This window comes from Mauremys reevesii, linkage group 11 (genome assembly GCF_016161935.1).
Source record: "Mauremys reevesii isolate NIE-2019 linkage group 11, ASM1616193v1, whole genome shotgun sequence".
Lineage (NCBI taxonomy): Eukaryota > Metazoa > Chordata > Testudines > Geoemydidae > Mauremys > Mauremys reevesii.
The window spans coordinates 23,388,498-23,415,421 of record NC_052633.1 but is presented as its reverse complement, the minus strand read 5'-3'; the positions used below and the strand labels follow the sequence as shown (position 1 = coordinate 23,415,421).

Sequence of the window (26,924 nt, the reverse complement as noted above, 5' to 3'; positions counted from 1 at the left end):
TTGAAAGACACTTAATTGCTGCTTTAGTTTTTCTGTTTAGCAGCAGCTCTCCAGTGAAGTGAATGGATCTTTAGAGTCTTGGCATTTCTGCAGCATTGCTGTAGTGTAAATTGTAAAGAAATGTCCCTTACAAAAAAGCATTCTGTAATGATTTTATCACAGAGCTGAGAATAATACCTAGATCTCCTGATTTCCAGTCCTGTATTTTTGTCACAAGGCCATCTTTCCCTTCCTGGAGAAAGGCAAAGAGCGACCGGCATTTAGACAGTCCTGCAGTGACTGGTTCTAGACAATGTATTTTTTAAACTATAGAATGGAATCTGGTCCTTTGTTCTTGCCTTGTGCTACTTCAAATACTAAGTGTCATTGAGTGAATCAGGGTAGAGCTTCAGTACCATTAGTGTTGCTGATATTGGTTCGTGCCAGTCTTACAGTATTTTTATAGCAGCACACTTTTTAACCCTTCCACTGAAAACTGGTGTTATCTGAACACTTTTCTCAGTGGACCTGTTATAGCAAAGGTCACATTGACCTTCAAAAACTACAAGATGATGGGGGTAGAGGAAATATAAAAGAAATTGATAGGTTTGTAAGTGTTTTTATTTCTACTGTAGAAAGTTTGAAATAAAAACGTGTGTGTTTTCCCCTCTGTAGATCATTAATGACCAGTTGAACCAACAATGCTCAGAACTGAGTGCTACACTTCGAAGCATTTCCATGGAGAATGCTAAACTCATTTCAGATCATCAGGCCATGCTTAAGGTATGCAGTTCAAAATTAGACTAGTGACATAGCCAATGTGAAGCATCTGTGGCTCAGAGACCAGGAAGAATAGATGAGGGGAAAGTTCAATAAACCAGTTACATCCTGTAAAATATTTTATGGATTAAGACTCCGAATTCTAGTCAGCTTGACATAGTTGGTTTTGAACACTTGGTATGAAACCCCAATAAAATGTAAAACCATGTTATCTTATAATTCTCCATCCTCCTCCTGCTCAAATGACAGGCATTATCCTTGATAAAATGAAAATTAATGTGAGAATAGAATCAGTGTGCAGTTTGGTAGCCAGGAGTGTGTTTAATTGACTAGATCCAATCTTTCCCCAGGTCACTTATTCTAATATGTATCACCTGGAATTTATTCTTTCTTCTCTGGAGAAAAGAAGAACATTTCTCTTATACTCTCCTTGCTCCACACAGTTCCTGCCTTCTCTTCAGTGCAGAACTAGCCCCTGGTCATTGTGGCATCTATAACTATTTTTCTGTCAGCCAGTTGGTGTCATCAAAGAATGGCACAGAGCATTCTTCCCTTGGAACAGAGAATTCAAAACTTAGACTGACAGCAAGCTTCTAGACTTCACTATTTTGGTTTGATGCGTCTAGCAAGTATTTATTTAAAAGAGACATCATCAGATTGATGATTTTTTTAATTGACTAAAGAAATTCCAGTTTATGGTTGGATACCCTTTAAATAGCAAGTACAGATTTTAAATTTTTTTTAAAGGGTGTTTATGCTGTCTTGCATTGCTTAGAAGGGTATTTTGGGCAAGCCCCAAAACACCACCAAACATTTACATTATTTAATATTTTTGTGAATGACCTGGAAGAAAACAGAAAATCATTGCTGATAAAGATTGCTGATGACACACACAGTGGGGGAGTGGTAAATAATACAGGCTAAACAGGGCACAAGCAGACACTGTGTTTCCATACAGCCAAATGTAAGCTCTTCTAAGAACAAATTATAAGTAATAGTTACAGGATGGGGGACTGTATCCTGGAAAGCAGTGGCTCTGAAAGAGATGTGGGGGTCGTGGTGGCTAATCAGCTAAACATCAGCTTCAGGTGTAATGCTATGGCCATGCGCTTATGCAATCCTTGGATGTATAAACAGGGGGATATCAAGCAGGAATAGAGAGATTATACTACCTCCGTACTTGGCACTGGTCAGGGGCGGCTCTAGGTATTTTGCCGCCCAAGCACGGCAGGCAGGCTGCCTTCGGCGGCTTGCCTGCGGGAGGTCCCCGGTCCTGTGGATTCAGTGGCATGCCTGCGGGAGGTCCGCTGAAGCCGCGGGACCAGTGGACCCTCTGCAGGCAAGCCGCCGAAAGCAACCTGCCTGCTGCCCTCGCAGCGACCGGCAGAGCGCCCCCCGTGGCTTGCCGCCCCAGGCACACACTTGGTGTGGTGGTGCCTGGAACCGCCCCTGGCACTGGTGCAATCTCTACAGGAATACTGTGTCCAGTTCTGGTGTCCACATTTCAAGAAAGATGTTGAAAAATTGGAGCGAGTAGTGTTATACTATCCAGTACTAAGACAGGATACAGAAATCCCCAAACTGACCAGGAGAGAACCCTTTGGTTTAAATAGTAGCTTTGTGCCCTCTACCAGTCTTTTTTTGCTGTAGACCAGGGGTCGGCAACCCACAGCACGCGTGCCAGATACGGCACATGAGCTGATTTTGAGTGGCATGCTGCTGCCTGCCGCAGTCCCAGCCCCACTCAGCCCCCCCGCCCACTGCTCTCCCCTGCGAGGGCAGGAGGCAGAAGCTTGGTCCTGCGGCAGCCAAGCTTGCTCCCTCCCCCACTTCTTCTCCCAGCGTGGTGCTTTCCTGCCCCCTCTCCTCTTTCCCTGCACCGATCAGCTGATGGCCCTTGGGAGGGGGAGAGGGAGGGGGAAGAGTGGCAGCGTGCTCACTGCTCCGTAGAGGAGGCAGAGAAGAGGTAGGGACGGGGCATATCCCTTCCAGCCCCCTGCCTTGAGCCGCTCAGGGCAGGGGGCTGGGAGCACCCCCACGAGCCAAGCACCCCAGCCCTCTGCCCTGAACCCCCCCCACACCCCCAGCCTTCTGTCCTGCACCCCCCACACACCCAGCCTTCTGCCTTGCACCTCCCCACACCCCCAGCCCTCTGCCCTGACCCTTAAACCCCTCCACACACCCAGCCCTCTGCCCTGACCCTTAAACCCCTCACACACCCCCAGCCCTCTGCCCTGACCCTTAAGCCCCGCCACACACCCAGCCCTCTGCCCTCATCCCTGTACCCCCCCATACACCCAGCCTTCTGCCCTACACCCCCACACACCCCTACTGCCCTCTGCCCTGACCCCTGAACCCCCCCCCCCACACACACACAGCCCTCTGCCCTGACCCCTGAACCCCCTGGTCTGGGGTCCCGGCTGCCGGCCCCTTACCAGCCGGCATCCCAGCCGCAGGTCCCGCTCAGCCCGCTGCCGGCCTAGGTGGACAAAACCCCAGGCTGGCAGTGAGCTGAGCAGGCTGGCGGCGTAAGTCAGCATTTTAATTTAATTTTAAATGAAGCTTCTTAAACATTTTGAAAACCTTGTTTACTTTACATACAACAATAGTTTAGTTATATAATATAGACTTATAGAAGGAGACCTTCTAAAAACGTTAAAATGTATTACTGGCATGCGAAACCTTAAATTAGAGTGAATAAATGAAGACTCGGCACACCACTTCTGAAAGGTTGCCGACCCCTGCTGTAGACTTTTGCATAATCCTTTGAGTTTTCACACTGACATTTCCTTTCCCTCTTTAGGCAGAACAGGAGAGGATGACTCAGAAACTGCTGGAACAAGACTTGCTGCTGGATGCTGCCCGTGCCAACATTATAGGAGAGCTGCAAAGCATGCAGAACGAAAAAGCCCAACTTCAAAAAGAGCTGTGAGTGAAGAATATTCTAAATCTTTATCCTTTGATCTCTTCTCCCTTGCGTACTAGCCGTCTTTGGTGTGTCATGGTCCCTGTATCTATCCAAGCCTCCTACAGGCTCTACTTATTTCCTGCTGGCTGATACTTAATCGGGACTTTTGAACACAGTAAAACAGGTACCAATAAGCATGTCTGGTATATAACGTAAAATCCATTTTCTATTCACGACATCTAAGATTGTGAGGTATAGAACTCCAACTCAGCTGTTTCCTGTCTCACTTACACAGGGAGGCCTTGCACACGGAGCATGCTGGCTGCAGACAAAAAGCATGCCTAGCTGAGGAGATGACAACCACACAGAAGGTGCTCTTGGAGTCTACTATTGCTAGACTTAGAGGTGAACTGGAGACAGCACTGAAAGAGAGAGGATCTCTACTGATGGAGAAGGAGAGTCTTCAGCAAGAAGTACAATGGATATTTTACAGTCTCTTACTTTTATTTTAAAGGTGTATCATAGAAGACATTTCCATCTACTTTGCTAAAGTTCCCATCCTCCCCAGTATTGGTCCCATGGTGAAGTAGTATAGTCTCATATTCTCTGCAAATGTGGGTTGGAACATAATCTTTGGCCTCCTCCCATTCTGATGCTTTAGTGTCATGGCAGACAGCATTGGTGATATGTCCAGTAGTGGATGGACATGAGAGTAGATTGCATTGTAACAGTTATGATATTGCCTCGCCATGTCAGGGAAGGGAAATGAGGAAAGTGCCTTGTTTCTAATTTTAGGGTTGGTCTGTGACCCCTCTGTCTGAGATGAAGTGCTACATCTCTCTGTTGGAAGTATTAATGGATCTCTAGGGTGGATCTAGTAGAGTCGCTTTTTGGCTGATTTTAAAAGTGACTTTATTTTAATTCCTTATTGCAGATGAAGAAAACAGCAAGTGATGTAACACAGGAGAGGAACAAACTGGAAGTGGAACTAACTGGGAACAAGGTACTACCAAGTACGCATGGCTTTGCTCTGACTTCTGATTCTCTCCCTTCTTTTGGGTTGGTATCCATAGTACAAACAGTGTTATCTTAACTGAACCTGTGACAGGGAGGTGAGAGTTTTCTTTAGCACTGATGGTAGTGATGCCAGATGTTTTGGAAGGGAGACCGGAATCTCTGGACTGGACTGCAGGATTGCATCTGCTTTAGCAAACTTTACTGCCATAATTTACCATTGGTGCAGCTCTTTTGACTATAGCAATGATTGTAGCTGTGATGAGACAGAACTCAGTTATTTTTACAGCTATATAATCTGTGGTTAGACTCACATCTACACTACAGCTTCCACCATTGCTGGAGGTTGATGGTCACATGAGACTCTCGCTGTTCCTTAGGGATTGAATGTATCACCTCAACAGCATTTTCAGCCCCCCTTGAATTCTGAGGCCATATGTACTTATTTTCTGTGCAGCGCTCTCAAACCTGCATAGCTTGGAGAAATTAAATGTTGGATTTGTGATGTATACTTGAGTGTGTTTGCAGCATAGTTACTGCTGAGCTTACCTGACAGGTTAACTTTTTGGGGAAGGCTGAATCACTAGTGCTGAAGGGAAGGTAAAAGCAAGTAGCTCTAGGTATGAGGGCCTGTGAATAATTCACACACTTGGGGTTGAAATTTGGTCCATTGATTTATATTGTATCCAAGGAAAAATCCAATTGCAATCATGTCTTTTGTTTTGAAGCTAGAAATGGGTGCTATGAGATCCACGCTGCAGAATCTGGAGAAGGAGAACAAGAGGCTAATGGATCGCTTGGTGGCACTGGAACACCAGCAGGTAACCTGAGATTTTCAGTCAGCTTTTGTTGGCCTGTGTACTCTCGCCTTCAGTTTGTTCTAAAATAGGTAGGTAACCCCGGTGTTGACTGGTGAGTGACTATGCCAGGAGTCAAGCTACAATCTGAAATAGTTATCCTGATCACATGATATTTCTGTGCCTAGTTTCCAAACTAATGGAATGTGAGAGAGGAGAGACAAAAGAATAAAATAATGGCTACATGTTAATTTTGTTTTCAGGTTTCCATTTGAATTTGTTAAAGAGTGAAAATGTTCATGCTGCGTGGGAGGGATTTATGACTAGCTGAAGGGACCACTTATGCTATGGCTACACTTGGAGTTAGAGGTGTGATTCCAAACTTGTATGGATGTACCTGTGCTAGCGCTCCCAGAGCTAGAGTGCTAAAAATAGCTGTGTAGCCAGGGTAGCGGCAAGAAGTGACACAGACTAACCACCCCGAGTATGTACCCATGGGGTCCACTTCTGTTGGTACTTTGAGATGTCATTTCTGCTGTTTTTCCTTCCTATCCCCTCTCACTATTGCTGTAGCACTGAAACTTGACCAGTGCTAGAAACAGTGGAAGTGTTAGTGCAGACCAGCTGCAGAGTTTTTACCACTGTGTCCTCCAACTGTACTGAGCAGGTCCAGGTCTCATGGTAGAAAAAACTGTCTACACTAGTTGTGTCAGCGTGAGACTTTCAGAAAAACACCATTGTAAATAGGTCCTCAGATCAGGAAGCTAGAGAAAATTCAGCTGAAACAGCTTGTGTCTGTCTGTCATGTGGTAGTCAAAATTAATTATAAGATAGTTAAGTTCTTTAAAGTTAAAATATAATAAGTGACAGTTTATTTACCATCTCCCCTCCACACACAAAATTAGCTTCACAATAATTAGTCACTCATAGGAGTATGAAACAACAAAATGTTCTGAAGCTTAAAAATAGTTCATCTCCATAATTTTCCAATTCTTTGTTCCTTCTGGTACCTGCTCTCACTCTGAACCATTGTTTTGCCTATGACTCTTGCCTTCCTGACTCTCTGTCCTTTTCCAATTCCTTTTCTCCTCCTTTCCCTCTTGCCAGAAGGCAGGTTCTTCTGCCATTCACTTTCTTGCTGCCTGTGCTTGAGGTTAGGCTCTATGATACAGGGATTGGTCTAGATGGTTGAGAACCAGTGTATGCCTGCTTCTTCCTATAGGCTGGCGTGGCTTAGTACCAAGGTGGTACGACTACCTCTTTCTGCTGCTCTGTTGTTTCACTTGGTGAGAACTCTTGGCCTCATTTTTAAATGAAAATCTGGACAAAACAGGACGACAAAGGTAGTGCTAAAACTTGAAAGGGAAAAGGGCTAAACCTCAGGGAGAGACAAGATGCTGAAGCCCAAGTCCATTTTCGCTTGTTTTTCCTAGGAGAGAGTGACCTCTGCTCTTGTTTTCCCAGTATGCTCAACAGCAGGTCGAACAGGTTCTAGCAGAGCTGACTGACAGTAAGAATAAACTGGCCTACGACAAAGGAAAGCTTCAGGTACCTGATTTTTGCCTTTATTTCAGATTGTTCAGAGCAGGGAGAAATCCTTCTGCCCAGCTGATCCAGGATTATTTAACCACACCTTCACTATTACAGTTGGAAGGAAGTTCTTGTATTTCCTTCTGCAGAGGTCATTTGTGCAACAGCTGCCAGATATTTTTAAGTAGTTTGGGATTTAAAACTGTCTTTAATCCTAGTCAGACCATTTATTGCCTTTAGGTAAAAGACTGGGTTGAGATGCCTCACTTATTACAGCTATAGGATTCCGGGTAAACAAGCTTTTGGATGTAAGAAAATCATTGAGTAACAAGGAAGGAAAGGGGGACATTCTAAAGCAACACGCATGTTTAGAAACCCTTGTCAAAGAGAGCCTGGGAGTTTGGGGTGTCTTGATAAGCAGGTTATTCCAATGGGTAAAATAAGGGAACAGACTGCATGGTTATAAATAGAGATAAAATTAAAAGAAGTGCACAATAGAATGGGATGATAAAAGCGAAATATTTTCATTTCTGAGTTGCAGACGGGTGCCTTAGAATTTGGGAAAGGGGTGCATTGATTTTGGGGTGCTTGTGAAAAAAAGAGCATAGAAGGGGCCAGTGGAGAGAATGGTGGCTATTTACATGGTGAGACAGCTGCATGTTTGTGTAGTGTCACTACATCTGGTGATTATTGTGGAGGCTTTGAAGTCTTGATAGACCAGCACGAGATGAACAACTATTCAATAGGTGTGCAGTTTTCTCAACCTCACGGCAGCGATGCAGAGGGCTGTTCCTGAGTCCCCAGGGGTGGTTATTTGCTGCATATCTCAGCACTCCACATCTGAAATGGTTGAGTTTGCACCAGAGACAGCATGGAAACTCGAGGCCAGGAGTCTCTTGTAAAGCGCTGAGTGATGAGGGAGGAGTTTCTTACAGGGGGAGCAGCTTGTTCCCATTCTGCTCGCCACAATGTGATGAGCTGGTCGGTAGCAAAGTCCATATTGGTCTTTTATTGATAAGCTGGTGGTAAGCACCTCCTATAGATCTTTGAAAAGTGGCAGTTGTAGTATCTCCTGGATTGTGTCAAGCTGGTTCTTTCCTGCAATATAAGGCCTGATGTTAGGAGGAGATGTATTAGGAGGCCTGATGTTAGGAGACTGGTATCCACTTATGTTTTGTGCTCTCATGGTTCCTGTTAGTCTCATCATTAGATTCAATTGTAAATCAACCAGCTTTGTGTGGGGAGAGTTTTTGACCACACAGGAGCACAATAGTCTCTAACTAAGTAGCAAAGAGCTATCACCAAGTTGTGCAGTGTTTGCGCATTAGCTTCCCAAGCTGAGCCTGCAAGCTTATTGAAGAAGCCATTTCTTTTCTTAATCTTCTGAGCTACCTTCGAGAGGCAAGTGTGTGAGCTAGAATTACTCCTACATATACTGATGATAATCCTAGGTGAGGGGCCAAGACTCAATATTGCGCTTCGTATTAAAATGATTCATCTTATTTTAATTTTGCCTTTTTGTGAAGATAAAGTGAAATGACTCTCTTGCTGTTCCTCATAGTCTGAGACTTTGCTCAGTGTTAATTTCTCTCTCCCTCTGCTTCTCTGGCTGTCTCAAGCTCATTCCTTCTCTTCACTTACTAAATAGTGCAGTAAGATGCATGCTGACTGTGTCTCTGCTTTTTCCTTTAGACCAAAGTACAGCAGCTGGAGGAAGAACTGCAATCTCTTGCAGATGCACATTCAGAGAATAGCCACCTTCGCAAGCTGAATACAGCCTTGGAGACCAAATATACTCAGGTACAATCAAACTCAGAGGATTCTTCACTTCTCAGCACTGGAGTCAAACTGATCCCCTCAAGAACATCAATAGTTTAATACTAACTTTTATTATTATAAATTACAGGTGAATGTAGAATTTGGCTCTGTCAAGATTAACATGCAAAGGATGGAAGCTCAGCTGAAGCAGGTACCAAAACAAAAGGCTGTTTTCCTGCAAATGTAACGTGTGTGTTTAGGGCTGTAACTTGCCAAATCGGTGGGATTGTAGGAATTTTCATATCTTTCTATTCCTGGCTCACAGTAGAGTGTATAAATTGTCCCAGATTATTTGGTTGCTTTTCTGGGAGAGGAAAAGGAAGGCGGCTGTGAATGTTCAGGCTAATCTGATCTAGATCACTTATTCAGTCTTGTTAGGAACAGCACAAAGAGGGGTTATGTTGTGATGGGCAGAGGTACCAAGCTTGCATGTTTTATTTGGTGCACTGGGCCATGTTTTCTGCTAGTCTTGTTTGGGTGTCTGAGAAGAAACAGAAGTCTGTGAGTGCCAGTTTAATATTGCAAATTAGTTCTTGGTCAGAGAAGGAAATCCTTTAGAATCATAAAGAAAATTACAGTTTATAGTAACTGCCTTAAAGTGTGTTCTGTTGGGCTGGATTGCTCCTAGAGGGGTGAAGGAAAATGCTCAAGTTGTAGGATATGCAAATTTATAAATTCTGTCTGGTAACCAAGAGATGGTATGTGCCACGCTTGTTTGCACTACAGATTAGAGAGGCAGGATGCAGCAGTGATTAGGATGGGATCTTGTAGTGCAGTAGGCCTTGGTTCAATTCCCCTGCCGTACCACTTACCTCCCGAAATCATCTAGTCATCATACCTATAGTAACACTGCTCGACCTCACAGGGATGTCGGGAGGATAAATACTGGAGCTGGGCAGAAAAGTGTTTACTTGTCAAACAAACATTTTCCCATCCTGAATTGGGATGAGTATCTCAAATTTTCGCAAACTAAAAATCCAACAACAAAAATTTGGTTTGGGGCACTCAAAATGTTTAGAAAAATCAAAAGTTGTTTTGAACTTGAAAACCAGAATTTTCAATTTTTTTTTCAAAAACTGATTTGAAAAATTCATCTAACTTAACCCTTTCCTGCAAAAAGTTTCACTTTTGACAAATTGGAATTTTTTGACAAATATTTCATCAAGCAATTCCCAGCTAGCTCTGGCAGATACTTTAAAGATTGTGAGACAGTCCGACATTGTGGTAATGGGAGCCATAGATCCACACCAAAATCCACATCAAACTTTGGGAAAGCAATTTACAAAGATAATGAGTTATCTCTATTCTACAGATAAGGAAAAAATGGAGACACAGAAAGGTCTCACAGCAAGAGATTGGCAGAATCATGACTAGAACCCTTAGAATGTTCTGCCTCACATGACACAAGATTAAGTTCCAAATGGTGACTGTTACATTCTGCTTGGTGAGGTCACAGTATATAGTATGATAAAAAGGGGAAAGGCATAGTGACACTGCATATAGTTCTAATGCTGTACTGGTGAGCAGCGATGTCTCAGTGCTAATAAGATATAAAGGGAAACCACAGTGATTTAGCTTTCCTGGATAAGTTGCTGTGGAAAATTTGGTCTTGCAAAGTATTAGGAAAGAAAACTGAAAACCCTCTCAAATTAATCAGAAATAGTAACTGATGCTTTAAAAATGGCTTACAAAGTCTTTATAAAGTAATGCAGTGCAGGGATAAGATGCAGCATCTGTGAATGTGGCCTCTGTTGTGTCTTCAATGGAATAGATATTTTGGGAGTAGTTAGTTACCTTACTGTGCGCTCTTCTGGTTTTCTTTATTTTTTCCTCTTTCCCTCCTCCCACCCATTTCTGTCTGCTTGGACTGATTGATTTGTTTTGTAGCAACAATGCCACCAAAAAGAAGAAAATCCCCAGAGAGGCTCTGGCAGCAGAAGCCTGGTGTTCATTACATTAGGTCAGATATGGGTGGTTTGGGAGAGGGAGCTGCAGGTTTTGGATCGCATGCTTCTACTGTCCATTGCCCTTCACACCGGGTTCATTATTCAAGGAAGTCTGCTTCTGAATGTGGTGGCTGTCCTAGAATCTCTCTGAGGACTTTGTTAAATGCTATTAAGACCATGGAGGAAAGATTGGAGGGTAAAATAGATATCCTCGCTCCAAGGCTATTGAAAGCTGAATGGTCTGCCGAACTTAGTGAAGAAGATTTCCTGATGGTGAGTGAAGACTGAAACAAACTAGTGGAGTTGCCCAGCCTACGGCCTACCAGAGCATTTCATGATGCCCATGGCCTGTTTCAATACAATCTACTAACGGACAATTCATTAGCATTTTGTCATCATGTGTACATCATTTTAGTTTACACAAGTGTATAAATAGATAATACTGTACATAGAAACAGTCTATCCAAATACACACAAAAGAAGCTGAACTTAAAATACAAAGCAATACAGGTGACTTTAAATCTTATTAAAATAGGTAGAATCTGTTTGGCTGTACAAGTTTGTGCCTAGGTTTATGTGGCCCTCCTGTGTAATAATGTTGGGCACTTCTCAACTAGACAATGGAAACTTATGGCAGTTTCTGGGGGCAATAATAATTAAATGGTTAGCAAAAATGAGGAAATACTGGAAAATACCAAATGCAGGTGTCTTTGGGAGCTTCTTGAGTAGAAAGGTGCAGGCTCAGTTAATGAAGTCCACTTAGAAGACAAAGTTTTCAGACTGAAATTATTTCTGATTCTAGACTTGAGATAATGTAGTTGTGGTCCTGTCTGAACTGTTGATGTAAAAAGGCCAGACCACCGTCTGACTGATGCTATATTTAGTTTGTTGGAAGACAATAATCAAGTTTGGTTTGTAATGGGATTGGGACAAAGGAAGCCCTCTGTGTTCTAAATTGTATCTCGGTAGCCCAGCTGAGAAGCTGTGAACTTGATTTACAAGCGGAAGTTTCAAGGAACAGGTAGAAACAAACTTTGAGTTACCCTGGCTGACACAAAGTAGATCACCTTTGATTTTGAGAAAGCCAAAAGTATTTTAGTTTTAAAGTTTTTTTTTTCCTTGGGAAGCAGAGAATGGAGAATATTGTGTACCTGATACCCAGAGGACATCACTAAAGGTTATATTTTTGGAATAAAAAATAGCAACTGGCTTATTCTGGTTTCCATTTTTTAGACAATATGTCAGCAGTTTGGCTAAAATCTCTTTCTTTCTGCCATCTTTTTTTGAATTACCTATTTTGTGTTCTCTTTTAATATTAAAACAAGTGGTATACCCAGAGACTTGTTCCTATGCCTAGAACTGTTGTTATGGCTGGCAGTATCCAGAGGAGTCTCATGAAAAGTGGCCTTTGGATTTTGCAAATAATTGACTTGTCCCTCCTTCCTCTCTGTTACAAACTCTGGATTATAAGGATTGTGTTTATTGGGAGATTAGTGAGCAGTCGCTCTTTTTTTGCTTAGTCTGAATTTCTTATTTCATCTGATTTTAATTTTGTCAGATGTTATATAAAATATTGCAGATCTCTAATGATTATAAATGTAACAATTAAACAGTAACATGCACTAAAATGAGGAAGTGTATAGATGATCTGAAGTGAGAAACTGTAATGACTATTGATAAAGCAAGCACCCATGACTCTGTACATCGTAACAAATATTTAAAAATCCATTAAACTAGAAGACTATTCTCTAAAAATAAAACCAAGGAAATAAATCCTATAAATAGATTCAGGAGAAAACACATTTGCTTGTTTCACTGCTACTCATGTTTAATTTATTTTCAAGCTTGGATTCTGAGGGAAATATTGGATCTTTGTTTCATAAAGTCAAAAAGAGGTTTAATGCCCCCTGAAGGAAACTACTGCAGCCCCTACTGGGGTTGGAGTTTCCAGTTCCATCTCTTTATCTCCCTCACTGAGGCTGGATGAGGGGTGGCAGTTTCTTTATAATGCTTGTTTTGAAAAATAAAATCTCTTGTTCTAAATACCAAATCAAGGAGTCTAGATTTCAGGACATCTGGACCATTTCGCTGGTAAAGTCCCTCCACCACCTTAAATTGTAAACTATTATAACTAATTCCTTTGATTTGGAAAACTAGAATTCACCCTCTTTCTCTGTCTCTTTGCAAAGGCACAGACCACCCTTGAACAGAAAGAAGAAGAATTTTCTATTGCAATCAAGTCCCGTGATGAGGCATTGCGAGAGAGTCAGAAAATTAAGGGGCACATGGAAGCCATGGAAGAGAGGGAGAAGCAAAAGGCAAGGAAACAGGATTTTTCTTTAAAGGAGACAAATCTGATATAGTCTGGCTCAGATTCCAGCACAGCAAATTTAAACTTCAACATAAGTCTTATTAGCCTGTTGATGTCTACATGGACAACAGTGCTCCAATACTGGTTCTGGAATGTGTGTAGAATACTGACTCCTGAGTTTCAAGGTGCGATACAATCCTCTATGATGTTTTGCAGTATTATGCAGCATTCAACTGATGGTCATTGATAAAGTAGGCAGTTGATGCCAGCAACATACAGATGGTTCCCAGGGGTTAATATTTACTTAGAAAGTTCTGTATCAGCAATTGGGACCTGATTCTTCTCTTACATGAGTGTAAATCAGGAGTTATCTTGAAATCAGTGGCATTAACACTTATGTAGAATGGGTGTGAGGAATTCCCAATTTTATATTTAATGTTTGGCCCTAAACTTTTGAATAAGGTTGCAAAACAGAGTCTGGCAGATGCAACATAGTCAATGTGGACTTCATAGTGGACAGTACCGCAACATGCTATTAGAGTTCGTATTCCATTCTTGCTTGTGCCCTATGCTGATGAGAACTGAATGCCACAGAGGCAGCATGTTCAACCAGTGTTGGTAAAGTTGGAGGGGTTAGGGCTGGCCCTCCTTAGCTAGAATGACAGGTTCCTCTGATGATTACACCAAAGGGTGGGTGGGAAATGGAGAGGAATTCTGGAGAACTTTTCTCCTCCCGGCCCACCTTTAAATACAGGCTGAAGCAGATGTTCTGATAATTGGGCCTACAAATTTACCCTAATTGTGAGGTAAACTGTAAATAATAAGTGAAAGTTCATAAGATGTCACAAATCATAACAAATGTTGACAGGAAAAGGTACAAAAGGGAGACAGACTGAATGAGTCCATTAACCACTCCTTTTTGGAGGCCTTAAAGTGACTTTAGAGAGAAAAATTGGCTACTGGCTGCCACTCGCACCATCTCTTGGGACTCGGTCATCCTGACCCTGAGAGATGTCCTGACCAGGCCAGAGAGAGGGAGCCAGGTGACACTGCCACTGGCTCCAGCAGAATCCCAAATACCACTTGGGATGTGAGACGACTTCTCCTCACCCTGCCCAAAAGTATGTGCTTTTCCTTCCCTGCCTTATTTCTTCTTTCCTATCCCCCCTCCTTTTTCCTTCTGTCTAATAAAACTCTGGCTTAGCTGGCCAAGATTATATTTTGTAACATAGTGGTAAGCCTGTGACCAGAAAGAGGCAGCTCAATGCAGTGCCCTCCAAAATATGCAACGCCCTTGATGCTGGTACACATTTGCTAGGTCTTGGAGTGAATAAGACCAGGTACTGTGCCTGTGTTTTTCCAGCAGTGAAGTTGCAAGCGAAAGACAACACCAGAGACAGAAACTTCATTTTCTATCTTTGCTGTTCTTTTCTCTCTCCTTGTGTGTGTGTTTGTCTTGTTTTATCTTTTAGGTAGTGGAATTGGACTTTAACAAGAAGAAGAAGAACTGCGCGTACCCATCTCTACTTACTTCTTTTCTTTTCCCCAAAAGGACATTTATTACCATCTTTAATACCATCTAAAAAAAAACTATCAGACAAGGGTTTTTTTCCCCCTTTCTAAAAGGAAAGGAAACAAGGGATGTTGTTGAAATGAAAGCCTTATTTAATACTTTTCATTTGAAATGCTTTAACTGTGTTTCCTTATTTTCTTTATCTTTAATACAAGGCTAAAAGGATTTTTAATTGTGTGTTTGCCATGGTACTAAGCAGGCTGAAATCGCTATATACCAAACCCCCAAACTTGTTTAAAACTGTTTAATGTTGGACAGTGCCTGGGTTATGTTAACACCTTTGGCCCATACATTCCATCTAAATTAATTCAACAAAGACAAGACCAATCTTCCCTGAGCCTGCAGGGGTGTAGCCTACTTATGATTTATATAAAGACTATGATCAAAGTAGTCTTTATTGGAAGTTAACCAAATTTCCCCCCTCTACCTGCTTTCTTGTATTTTAGATGGCAACCTTAAAGCGCCAGCTAGAGGAGGCAAAGGAGGATAACGACAAGGTGACAGCTGTGCTGGAGAATGTGCTGGCTTCTCACAGCAGGATGCAGGCAGCTCTGGAGAAGGTGCAAACTGAGCTGGGGCGCAAGGATTCTGAGATCACAGGGCTCAGAAAAGACAGGTAACAGTGCTTGAAACTTCCTGTATCTGCCATGTAGTGAAAAACTAGACAAGCCAGGCCAGGGAATGGCTTGATCACTAGCTCTTTCCCTAGAGCTCAAGGTTATTATCTGCCTTTTGGTAAGTAAGCCGATTGTATAGGACCAGGTAAGGTAGTTTCCGCTGAACCCAGTTTGTTTTTATAGTTCTTGCAGTTAGTTTTTTTCCTGCAATATTGGGAGAATGGAGTCATAGCAGTGAAGCACCAGCTGATCTGCCCCTCGGGTACACATGACCAGTTCTGTAAGGGTTGTAGTTGAGAATACACTGCCTTCTCTGTTAACCTACCTATCATTCTTGTGCAACAGGCACACTGCACTTCATAAAAATATCTCCAGAAGTCAATCATGTGTAGGGATTTATAACTGGAAACAGTGGGAGTCAACATCCAAAAACCTTTTTCATACTGTTTTAATACCGTTAACTAAGGGATCGGCAACCTTTGGCACGTGGCCCATCAGGTTCGCCGCTCCAGTCCAATGGGGGCTGCAGGAAGGGCAGCCTGCACTTCCCTCAGCCCGCGCTGCTTCCCACAGCCCTCATTGGCCTGGAGCAGCAAACTGTGGCCAGTGGGAGCTGCGATCGGCCAAACCTGCGGACGCAGCAGGTAAACAAACTGGCCCGGCCTGCCAGGGGCTTACCCTGATGGGCCACGTGCAAAAGGTTGCCGATCCCTGTCTTAACATATAACATTTTTCCCCACTGAGGTATAACTCCTTGAGTATCTCTGCAAATTTCAGGGTGCATATACCCTGCAATGTGTCTTACTTTGTGTAGTAACTGTTGATTGTTTTAAATTTTAGGAGTAGTGCTCTGTTGTTATAATGCCAATATCTGATTATTAAATCTCTGTAGGGATTTATGTAGGCATCTAGCAGAGAGGAGATTGTAGTGTAAATGTAAATAGCACATTAACTGTATTTTTGTCTCTGATCTAACTTGATTAGCGCATGGAAAGACTACTCCATTTCCTGTGTGGACAGAATTTAGTCTGTATTTTTTTGAGATTTTTATTCTAGTTTGAACCAGTTAACATCCCGGCCCAAAAATCTCACAGGTCAAAGATATCTGAGAATTTGCAACACTTTCCTCCTCATGTTTGTGGACTCTGTGTTAGTTGTAAAAGAAAGTTTCAGATTAATGAGTTGGCAGAACATGTAATTACAGTTGTGATGTGAGCCAGTGAAGCATGTCAGCCACATGTACAATGGTATTTATGGGCGGGCAACTCCTGTCAGCCATGTATATAGTGCCAGTCATGATACTGTAGGCCAGCAATCCCTGTGTGGCAGATTTTCATGAATGGGAGATGACTGTACATTGCCGCACAGCAAATCATAGTGCTGGGAACTCGATGATGCTATAAAATTAAAACTGATCTTGGATGCCCAGACCTATGGCTATACCAGTTTGCTAACATTAATGTCATTTGGCCTCTACCTTTACATGCTGCTTGGGAATACACCAAGTGGTATGATATCAGTGGCTGAAGCCAATTCATAATCTCATGGTGTGCATAAGAAGGGAGAAGAAATTGGGGGTTCAGAGAGAAGATGGACTGAAATTAGAATTCAGTTCTAGTCCAAACCAAATACTTTGAAGGTAGAAAACTGAACTGTGATATGATCTCCGCTCAACAGGGGAAAGGAATGCACAGGTAGCTTTGCTGTTAACCATGCCCCTTGATCGATTCTTTATTCTCTCACTCCTTTTGTTTGCAGGACCCAGAACCAACAAAAAATCCAGAGGTTAGAGGTAGAATTGGAACAGTACCAGGCCAAACTGGTTGTCATAGAAACTCAGCACAATAGTCAGGTAGAGACCAAGTTTTTCCAATGATAACAGGTTTGATTAGTTCTGTGGAACTGAACCATCCTGCTTCTTTGGAAGATGGAATGTGGGGGAGTACCTGCTGGGAACCTTATAAGGCAAAATCTGTAAACATTGGGATAGATCATTTTCTGGAGATTATAGAAAGGAAGTTTTACTCCATCCAGAGATGCCTTGAGAGAGGTAAACTTCCAACTGTCTTCAAATGGGGACAGAGAATGTGGACAAATGTTTCTGAAATGTGCATTTCCTTCTCATGAATACCTTTATTTTGTTCTTCACATTCTCCTCTTTACCTCTTTTTTGTGGGGGCGGGAGTGGGGGCACTGCTGCTTGTGTTTAAACTTAAAAATATTTAGTCTAGTCTTCTGTTTTTTGCTGGAGGCATTGGAGGCATGTCTTGGGCCATGTCTATACCAGGAGAAAGTTAAAACAAAATGGGTTTTAAATCACAATTCTAACACTTAAAGACAATTTTGCCCTTAACATAGAGAGGGCTGCTGTTAGTGTCAGTCATGGTTATGGTGTCTTGTGAAGCCTTGATGGAAAGCAGGATGTGATGCTTGGTCTTCTGAAATTGAGTCTGAGGATCTTCCCTCTGGCAAATACAAATGGTGTGTTAGCAGCCTCTGCTTAATGACTATCAAATGTGGGCAACTGGTGGCCAGAATTCCAGTCCAGCAAATTGACACTGACTGGGAAAAAGATCCCTTCTGTTCTTACTGGGGAGGTGGTGAGGGAAGGAGTGTTTATACAAGTTCTTTTCATTCATCTAAATATAAATTAGATCTCTCTCTCTCTCCCCCTGAGGTGGATCCACTTTGTAAAGCACTAGAAGTCGCTAGAGCAGACAACAAGAAACTTGCTTTGAGTTTGGAACAAGCTCTGCAAGCCAATAGTACCCTGCAGAGCAAGCTGATACATACTCAGGAAGAACTGGACAGGAAAGAAATTGAGCATCAGCAATTGATGGCCTGCAGGTAAGAACAAGTGCAAGGTGCCATGGCTGAGGAACACTTTGCTTTTCCATTTCTAACTGCAGAGCTTGTGGCCCTTTCCATCCTTTTATCAGTTATAGAATATTATAGTTGGAAGGGACCTCAGGAGGTCATCTAGTCCAATCCTCTGCTCAAAGCAGGACCAAACCCCAGACAGATTTTTACACTCCTGTTTCCTAAGTGGCCCCCTCAGGGATTGAACTTATAGCCCTGGGTTTAGCAGGCCAATGCTCTAACCACTGAGCTATCCCTCCTCCCCACGTGCAGCAACGGTCTCTGTGGTGTGGCTATTGAGCCAGCAGCTTGGTGGATTGATGGACTGGTGCAAAGCCACATGAACAAGCTGTTTGCCTGCTGATGCCGTGACTTCTCTAGAAACCTCTGCAGTGTTGGAAGGCTGCAAATGGAGCCCAGTCTTTCCTCTGGGCTGTATGTGTGGCACTGCCCAGAACGCAGGAGCACTATGCTACTGTTTGAGTGAGTGACATGCCTGCGTGGCTAGCAGCACTTGCCACTGACAGCCTTGCAATATAGCTATTGTTCCTGTACTGCCAGCATGGGATGGGGGCAGGGAAGGAGTCTGCCTCCTGGAAACTGCAGGCTGCTTGCTTAAGGAAATCATGAAGGATTTCCATCGAGATGAGGAATGCTATGAGCCGGAGCAGTCCACCTCATTCTCCTGGGAGAACTCTGCAGGCTGGTCTAGAGCAGTCCCCTCAGAGCCAGCAGGTGGAAGCCTCCCTCAGGCAAGGAGACTCTGTCTTATATTGCTATTTGGAGCTGTTGTTGAGGAAAGACATGTGCTGAACGTGCAGTTGGATGAACAGATTGAACTGGCCTCCTGGACGGCCATGCTTCAAAAGCTAAGTCAAATCTTCGTGGCGCACATAGTATGGCAAAATGAGGCCCACCCAAGCAGAGGAAATATTTTTGGACCATCACTTTTTCCTACTGTTTTCCTTTTGTGGCCAGGTCTTCCCACTTGTAGTGTTTATGAATTCACTCAGTACGGTTTGTTTCCTATAGTTTGTGTCTTCCTTCTTTCCTGAAAGGGAGCAGCTAATTGAAGAAGCCACAATGGAAGAAAGGCTGTATTCTGAACGCTTGGAGTCCTTGAAGAAGCAGTTTCAGATGGAGCGAGAGGCTATGAGGAAAGCAGGTCACAGGGAATCTGCTGAGGTGAGGAGGGACAGAACTGCAAGATTCCTTCCATGGTCAAGGCAGCAAAGAGTCCTGTGGCACCTTATAGACTAACAGACGTATTGGAGCATGAGCTTTTGTGGGTGAATACCCACTTGCTTGAGAAGAGCTCTGCTTCCCAACAATGAGAAAACAAAAGTGATCCATGACACTTCTTGTCCCACTTTTGTGTTGCAGTATCACTTGGTAGCAACAGAGAGTGTTTTGGCCTGCAGTGGACAAAGTGATTCTCTGGTGGCTGTAGCATAGTTAGTGATGCATTTATCATGTCTGTCCCTCCCCTTTTGTTTTTTGTGCAAACCTAACTGTATTTCCCTCTAGGGACTATGGAATAAACCAAAGATCAATTAGAATATGGTTTCCAGGAAGGACCAAAAGGCTGTAGTTTGAAGGTTGTATGATGTTTGATAGCAGCCCCCAATTACTACAAAATCCTTGTCATAACATGGTATATGGAAGAGAAGAGGCAGTAAAACAATCATCTCTGCTTCTTTGGTCTGTCGTGGGCTATATTCTTTCTATAATCTGTGTCCTCTGACCATAGAAGTATTCAGAAACCCAGGGGTTAAGCTGTGTATTCTTTCATTCCTTATGAATAAGTGGAGGATCCAGCTTACCAGCTACTTACCAGGCACTCTTCCTGGTGATGGTCACAGGAAATACATGTCTCTGATTACCCTAGCCAGACATTTTGGGGGATGAACATGAACAAACCTCTTCTGTATGCCTCCTAGCTGAAGAAGGCCCTTGAAGAGGCTTCTGCCAAATCTGCTGAAGTGTCCCGGGCTAACAGGGAGCTGCGGCAGAAAATAATGGAGTTGGAAAAGTCCCTGGTCAGTTACAAGGGGAAGCTAAAGAGCCAAAGAGCTCAAATCAGACACTACTTGGCTTCCAAGGCTAACAACATCCAGAACACAGAGAGGATAAAGGTTTGTGCAGATCCCTTTTCACTCTGAAAAACCCCATTCATACACCATCTCTCCCCGGAATGGGAAGAACTACTGCTGTCACCACAGTGGGGCCAGGCCAGAATACTGCCATTGGGATGGAAAAAAACTGGTGCCAATAGGAGTCTGATAGTGTCAGTAACAGCTGGGAAATGCTTGTCCTTAGTTTCTTTTTTTCCTACATTAAATGCTGCTTTTGCTATGGGGTCACTCTATAGTTCATGGCAGTCCTTTGTTTCCCAGTTCAGTGGATTGAATAAGGCATCTTTTTGCCAGTGGATCATGCTGAAGGGAAGGGCCTGCAGCTTCTAGCCATCTTTGTGTCCTTTTATAAATAAGTGATTTCCAGTCAGTAGAACACTGCTGGGTGCTTGTGCCTCCCTCTCCCTGTCTTAATGAAGATCCTCTGTGCTGGGCTCCAGTGCCACTCTGCTGCCTGCTTGCTCTCAGCAGAGCATGTGTTACTCCAAACCTCAGTCACACAGTAAGGATGGGGTTTGGAGCAGCCCAAGCTCTGTCACATGAAACAATTGCACTGAAGCTTCCTCTTTTCATTTAAAATTATTTTCAGGAGATTGAATCTGAGCTGAGGCAAATGGAGCTGATCAAGGAGCAGTATCAGAAGAAAAATTATGAGCAGGTGGGAGCTCACTATACAACTTCCCCTTTACATTAGATTAGAATCTGCACACGGTCACTGAGATCTCATTTTCATACCATCCCTAGTCACAGAGCATCCAGAAATTCGTGACAGAGTTAACAAGTCTTCAGAGTGAGATGCAGACCTTGGCCAAAAACCAGCACGAAGTGGCAACACGGAACAGGCAGCTGGAGACCCAGCTGGAAATGGAGCAGAAAGTGCGGCAGCACCTAGAGAACCAGTGTCAGGTACCAGGTTTCAGCGTGGTAGCCGTGTTAGTCTGTATCAGTAAAAAGAACAAGGAGTATTTGTGGCACCCTAGAGACTAAGCCACAAAAGCTTAAGCTCAAATAAATTTGTTAGTCTCTAAGGTGTCACAAGTACTCCTGTTCTTTTTAGTGTCAGGTAAAATGCTCACAGCCTTGGAAATACAGTATGATCCATGCTGAGCTGCATGATCCTGTCCTGGGGGCTGAATGCTTACTGCCTCTGAGCATTTGCTGGGCAACACTTTGCCGGTGGTGGGTGCTTATTCCCATGCCAAGGGGGCTTTTATAACCTCTTTATAGCTGCTTATTGGAGCATGGCCAGCAATGTGTATGGCATGTGCTTTTATGGAACTTAATATTTGACCTACTGGGCTGGGAGTTGTTATTCTACCAAAACTTTCCAGTCCAGCTTCCTGCTCATTCTGTTATATAGAAATGGTTTGTGTTATGTCCTGCATGAGCAAAATAAAAAGAGAGGTCTGGGTGTTATTTTTCTCTCTCTAGAAGCTAGACGATACAGTCAAACACTTAAAGAAATGCAAAGAGGAAACTGAGCAGAAACTGAAAGAAGCCAGCGTAGAATCGGAACAGGTGAGTACAACAGTGGGAAAGAAGAGATCCTCTGGTACAAAGCTAGAGTTATTCTCCCTTGGGGATGACAGGATTTATTTGTGGGACATGCAGCGGGGGGCCTTTTAAATGTTAAGAGCAAGCCTTTGAAGAGGTGAGAAGTAAGGTGCAGCCACAGTCTATTTTTCCCCATGGCAATTTAGTTGGGCCTGCAAGAGCAAATTCTCTCCATGTCGGTCAGTTTCCACCTGGTTCAATGGCTGGTGTGTGTTGACAAGTTTAAAACACCTGCTCTTAATCTGTCCTGTCCATTAAGCAGTGTGTGAGCTGCTATGTTGTACCATTTTGAATGACATTACACCAAACCACCTCTGTTAAAAGGTGAGTCACATTTCCCCATGCACCTCATCGCTTATTGAAAGCTGATGGTATTGCACAGTAATAGTCCAAAGCACGATACCTTACAGAAGTGTAACTACAGTAATTTGGTTCCAAATTGTACAGTACTGTAATTATTTTACAAGGAAGGTCTCCAGTGTAGGTAAGAGAGTAAGTAACAAAGGTCCTCTCACTTCAAACTCTACAGGACTTTGTAGCATCTGCATATAGGATTGTCCTTAACAAGAGTTCTTGCTAACACAGGATGTGAAATAACTTGCTAATACAGTGGGAGTGGTAATTTTACAGCATTTGTCGTTCTTTAAATGATCCTGGTGCCAGCACATTGCGAAGCAAAGGCCATGCTCTCTCCCCTCGTTCTTCTGTGGCTTGCTGTAATTAGCCTTCATTTTACTCTCTTCCTCTACCACCTTCTTCATGCTTTTCCCTCTAGTTAGAATTGTCTTCTCTTGGGCTAGTGCCAATGAAGCCCATTAGTTACCCAATAAGGGGGTAACAGCAGTGCAGCGTGGATGTTTCCACCCCCTCCACAATGTTGCAGGAAGGAGGCCAAGATGGCCAAGGGGCATGCTCTATGCTTACATAGAGGTGGGAGATTTAAAGAAGTGTGGCTTTGGAATTCTGCCTGTCCAGTGTGCAGCCCAGAAGTTGGAAATGCTAATAGTTCTCTTTCTAACCCTAATCACTACTCTCTTCCTCAGATCACAGCTAACCTGGAGGAAGCTCACCACTGGTTCAAATCTAAGTTTGACAGCCTGCAGCTCGAGCTAGTGAAAAACAAACAGCAGAATATCCCTAGTGAAAGGAACTATGGCAAGGAGGTAAATAAGGGAATTGCTTTTACTTTCAAGGTAGAGGTGCATAGTTAATGGGAGGATGAGGAACAGGGATTAGCCTGTAGTAGAGTTCCCTGTGTATGTGTCAGAAGAGCAACGGTATTAGTACAGCCAAGCAGTGCTGTTGCAGGGAAGAGTGCTGGCACTTGTTGAAGTGAAGGTAATAGCAAGGTCATGCGGGACTGTAGCAGGTGTTTCCTATACAGAGGTGAGTACCAGTGCCAGAAGAAAGCCAACACTGTTTTGTTTGGATGCATATAACGTGGGCAGGAGACAGTTTCTGGAGAACTATAAGAAAACTCTGCCCTGTTGTGATGTTCTGCTGTATGCAGAGCAGGAGCAGAGAGGCGTGATCTCCAAACAAAGCTTCCCCACCTCAAGCGAGGGGAAGAGCAAACCTCAGACCAAAACTTTCCCCCTCTTTCCTATCTCATTTCTTTAGCAGGTTAAAGGTGACAATCAGAATTTTGGTTTCTTAAGCCCTGTTGATTTCTGCAGTTCCCATCAGCCCACAACTCTCTCAGCCCAACTAGCATCTCCTTGGAGGAGGAGAACACTCTCAAAGGAGTAAGCCCCTGAACAAAGGTTTCGAAGTTTAGTTTGTTCTCTCACTTGCTGATGTTTCACAGGATGTGCTTATTTGGTGGGCAAATGACATTTAGTTAACCTACTAGGGCCAGGTGGGGACAAGAGAGGAACGAGGAAGCCCCTTTCTCTCCATTATCCATGTCCTGCTTCTCTCCGGCTACATTTTATTTCTGATTAAGCTCCTACTCAAAAAACCATTGAAAATGAGTGGCTCTAGTGTGCCTTCCATGACTGCTGCCATTCTCCCCGACACTCACCCAAACAGTTCTGTAAAAAGTTCTCCTTACCTTGTTTTGTATGGAGATCTCAGAGCCTTTATTACAACTGTGGCAATTCCCAGATAGCTCTTTGACCTGCCTCTAAAGATGTATCTTGAGCTGCTGCAGTCTCTGTATTTTCTGCTGTTGTTCATTGGGAATGAGAGGGGATAGATCAATTTTCATCCCGTACCCTGTCGTTTAACAGATGGAGAAGGAAAAAGCTGTGAAACTCCCTAGCCAAGCCTCCCTGAATCGCTGGGAGACTAAACAGCAGCTCAAACTCATCTCCAGGAAGTACCAATCAGAGCTAGACAGGAAGTGATGTCAGCTAACCCAGGCAATTCCAGGCTGCCATACCACTCTGCAGCTGTGAACACCACAGTTCAGACCAGTTCTTCACATGCTGGAAGATGAGCCCTAAGGCTGAAGTATTTTGATCTATAAGCATCTGCATATTTCAGAAGATTTTTAAGTGGGTATAAGCAGAGGTCCTGTATGAACTGGGTCTGCTCTGTATCAGTGAGGATGACCCTTCAAATAAAATGCACATTGACTGGCTGGCTGATAGACAGGTGAGACTCAATAGCTAAGCTGAACTGGAGTACACAGTTTAAATTAATATTCCAAAACCTGCCTGCACTGGTCTGACACATACTAGAATGCATCATTTTGTGAAGCAGATGTCCATTTCCCCCATCCTAACATGGTCTTTGAGTGTGACTAATTTGTGTAAATGCTTCATCATGGAACCATAATTTATAACAAAGAAATTATTCCTCTCTCTACAGCTCCCTATACAAATAAGTTTATGTTCTGGATCTTTGTCTCCAGTCACATCTCTCATTTGTGTTTTAGCAGTGCAAGAGGAGGGTAGTGGGTTGGAATGAGCCCTGCAAAGTGAGGAGGCATCATTATTATTGAGAGCTCAGATTGCTGTGCAGGGATTCTGCCTATCCAGAGGATGGTCAACTGGATTCCTAGGCTGGTGATGGTAAACTTGCTGAAACAGGACAGTTGTCCACTGTTGGATACTGATGGTTGCCTGACCAGTACAGGGAGAATCCCTTCTTAGCTGATGAGTAGTAGCAGTAAAAGGAGCCCTGGGCCTGGGCACAGAGAGGAGGACTGTGTCCTTGGGCAATTGCAGGAGCCCTGTCTTTGTGCAAGGCTCCATTGCTAGAAGGTGCGAGAGGCTGCCCGGTAGAACACCTTGCACCATTGGTACCCAATGTCATTAATAGAGTTGGTTAATTCTGCCCCACCATGCAACAAGCTACCCAAAGGGCAGGAGATGTCCAGAGCAGGGGGTTAAGACTTTAACTACCATTCCCTTATGCTATAGAAACAGACAATTTTCATCCATTGTTCAATTAATGAGCAGCTCAGAGTCCCTCCTTAAAACTCCGTCTGCCTCGGCTTACAGTGTAACCCAGCTACATCAGATGTGCTGTTACACACCTAATTTTAATTTAATAATTGCAGCGCTGTTTCTTAAGCGTCCTCCAGTTGTCTGATCCATTTGTTTCTGTGGAGCTAGTTTGAAGCTCTGTGGGGCAGAAGCCATCCCTTCTGCTGTGGTGTGTACAGGACCAAGCATATTGCTGGGACTCGGCAAATAATCATTCCACCCATTTTATATACCTACCTTTGTAGCATAATTAGGTTTATATGACAACAGCCTGAACCATTGTTTTAGGCCTGGTCCTGCTCCTATTGTTCTCAATGGGTATTTTGCCATTGACATCAGTGAAAACAGGCTCAGACCCTTAGTGATTAAGCACCTGATTGGAAGCCCATTAAAGCTAATAGGTACCTTTCATTAACTTCAGGAGCCTTTGACTCAAGCCCTAAATCCTAATGTTGCTGAAATTCCTAAGCAGCAGACGCCTTCAATACAACCTTATGTTCCTCCTCCCAACGGCGAGCTGAGTTTCTACATACCATATCACTTCGGAGTGGCGGGGTTAAAATGAGCCTAGGTGTAGGATTCCGTCCTAGAGCCCTGTTCTCCTCTCAGGTCAGTGTCAGTAGTGTAGTCGAACTCTGCCAACTTTAGCACCAAGCTGTAGGCAGAGCCTAAAACCCACCTAGCGTGGCACTGGCTACCTTAGCTCACACTGCATCTATTTGATCTAGTTAAGCTATGTGGCTAACTGTTAATGACAACACACCCTTCGTCTAGAAAGAGATGCTCTGAGGTATGGTCCAGGGGCAGGGGAAGACAGCTCCATATGCTACCGTCCAGTTTCCTTTCTTAGGAGTTGTTGCTACCAAGGAGCCACTGTTTTAGTGATTAGTGGGCATGGATTCCTTCTTTCATCAGGCCCTCTTCACAGATACAGGGCATTAGAGTGCTGTATGTATAGATATCTAATCTGCTGACTCTGTATTTAAATAGTCATTAAATCTGCTTTAATTACTACAATATTTGCAGTTCGTCATTCTAATCCATGGTGCCTGAAACCTATTATTTCTTTTAAAGAAGTCCACAGTAAGCACTTGTCCTGAGGTGTTTAGGATTGAGTGTGGTGATGCTTAGGTGCAGTCTAAGCATAGAGTAATAACCTACACTGCTGTAGTGCTTTCCATTCTAGCCACTACCGAACTATGGGCTATATACTTGCCTGCTACAGTAAAGCCCAGAGGATGGGACAAAGGACTGGGGAAATGCCTTGTTGTTCACTGAACAGTTTTTGCTGAATACTCCCTTCATCGTGGCGAGGTTTGAGAGGCAGTAAGAGGGGCAGAGTAGCTCAGTGGTTTGAGCATTGGCCTGCTAACCCCAGCATTGAGAGCTCAATCCTTGAGGGGGCCATTTAGGGAACTGGGGTTTAAAAAAAAAACTGTCAGGGGATTTGTCCTGCTTTGAGCAGGGGTTAGACTAGATGATCTCCTGAGGTCCCTTCCAACCCTGAGATTCTATAAGACCACAGCCTATCACAACTGCATAGCAAATTGATAAAAGCAGAATGCAATTACTTAAATTTTACAGGCATAGTATGGTTAATGCTATTCTTACAGACAGTATCCTGTTTTGCAATTGAATCAGAAGACAGGTGCTCCTAGTACCATGCTGG

The 26,924-nt window shown here is 43.5% G+C and overlaps 1 protein-coding gene and 1 long non-coding RNA gene across 8 annotated transcripts in view; one reads left to right on the top strand and one right to left on the bottom strand.

Moving 5' to 3' along the window:
• Window positions 1–26,234, top strand: part of CCDC150 (coiled-coil domain containing 150) — a 46,030-nt gene extending 19,796 nt beyond the window's left edge. For 2 of the 7 annotated variants that reach the window (XM_039495391.1, XM_039495395.1), the window contains 19 exons: window positions 655–762; window positions 3,563–3,687; window positions 3,963–4,140; window positions 4,602–4,680; window positions 5,414–5,502; window positions 6,943–7,026; window positions 8,701–8,808; window positions 8,915–8,977; window positions 12,962–13,090; window positions 15,103–15,272; window positions 17,032–17,125; window positions 17,951–18,120; window positions 19,191–19,317; window positions 20,073–20,267; window positions 20,857–20,925; window positions 21,012–21,173; window positions 21,699–21,785; window positions 22,865–22,984; window positions 24,053–26,233. In XM_039495391.1, the coding sequence (XP_039351325.1) occupies window positions 655–762; window positions 3,563–3,687; window positions 3,963–4,140; window positions 4,602–4,680; window positions 5,414–5,502; window positions 6,943–7,026; window positions 8,701–8,808; window positions 8,915–8,977; window positions 12,962–13,090; window positions 15,103–15,272; window positions 17,032–17,125; window positions 17,951–18,120; window positions 19,191–19,317; window positions 20,073–20,267; window positions 20,857–20,925; window positions 21,012–21,173; window positions 21,699–21,785; window positions 22,865–22,984; window positions 24,053–24,169 (2,274 nt within the window). In that variant the 3' untranslated portion in view covers window positions 24,170–26,233. Of the gene's footprint in view, window positions 1–654; window positions 763–3,562; window positions 3,688–3,962; window positions 4,141–4,601; window positions 4,681–5,409; window positions 5,503–6,942; window positions 7,027–8,700; window positions 8,809–8,914; window positions 8,978–10,340; window positions 11,046–12,961; window positions 13,091–15,102; window positions 15,273–17,031; window positions 17,126–17,950; window positions 18,121–19,190; window positions 19,318–20,072; window positions 20,268–20,856; window positions 20,926–21,011; window positions 21,174–21,698; window positions 21,786–22,864; window positions 22,985–24,052 lie in introns of those variants that run through there. The other 5 variants (XM_039495392.1, XM_039495394.1, XM_039495393.1 and 2 more) reach the window with 5 other exon arrangements.
• LOC120374942 lies at window positions 6,321–24,127 on the bottom strand. Its single transcript, XR_005586357.1, has 2 exons — window positions 23,875–24,127; window positions 6,321–8,106 (listed from the first exon to the last, which is right to left on the bottom strand). It is a non-coding gene; the product is annotated as an uncharacterized LOC120374942 (long non-coding RNA).
• Window positions 26,235–26,924: the final 690 nt, after the last annotated feature.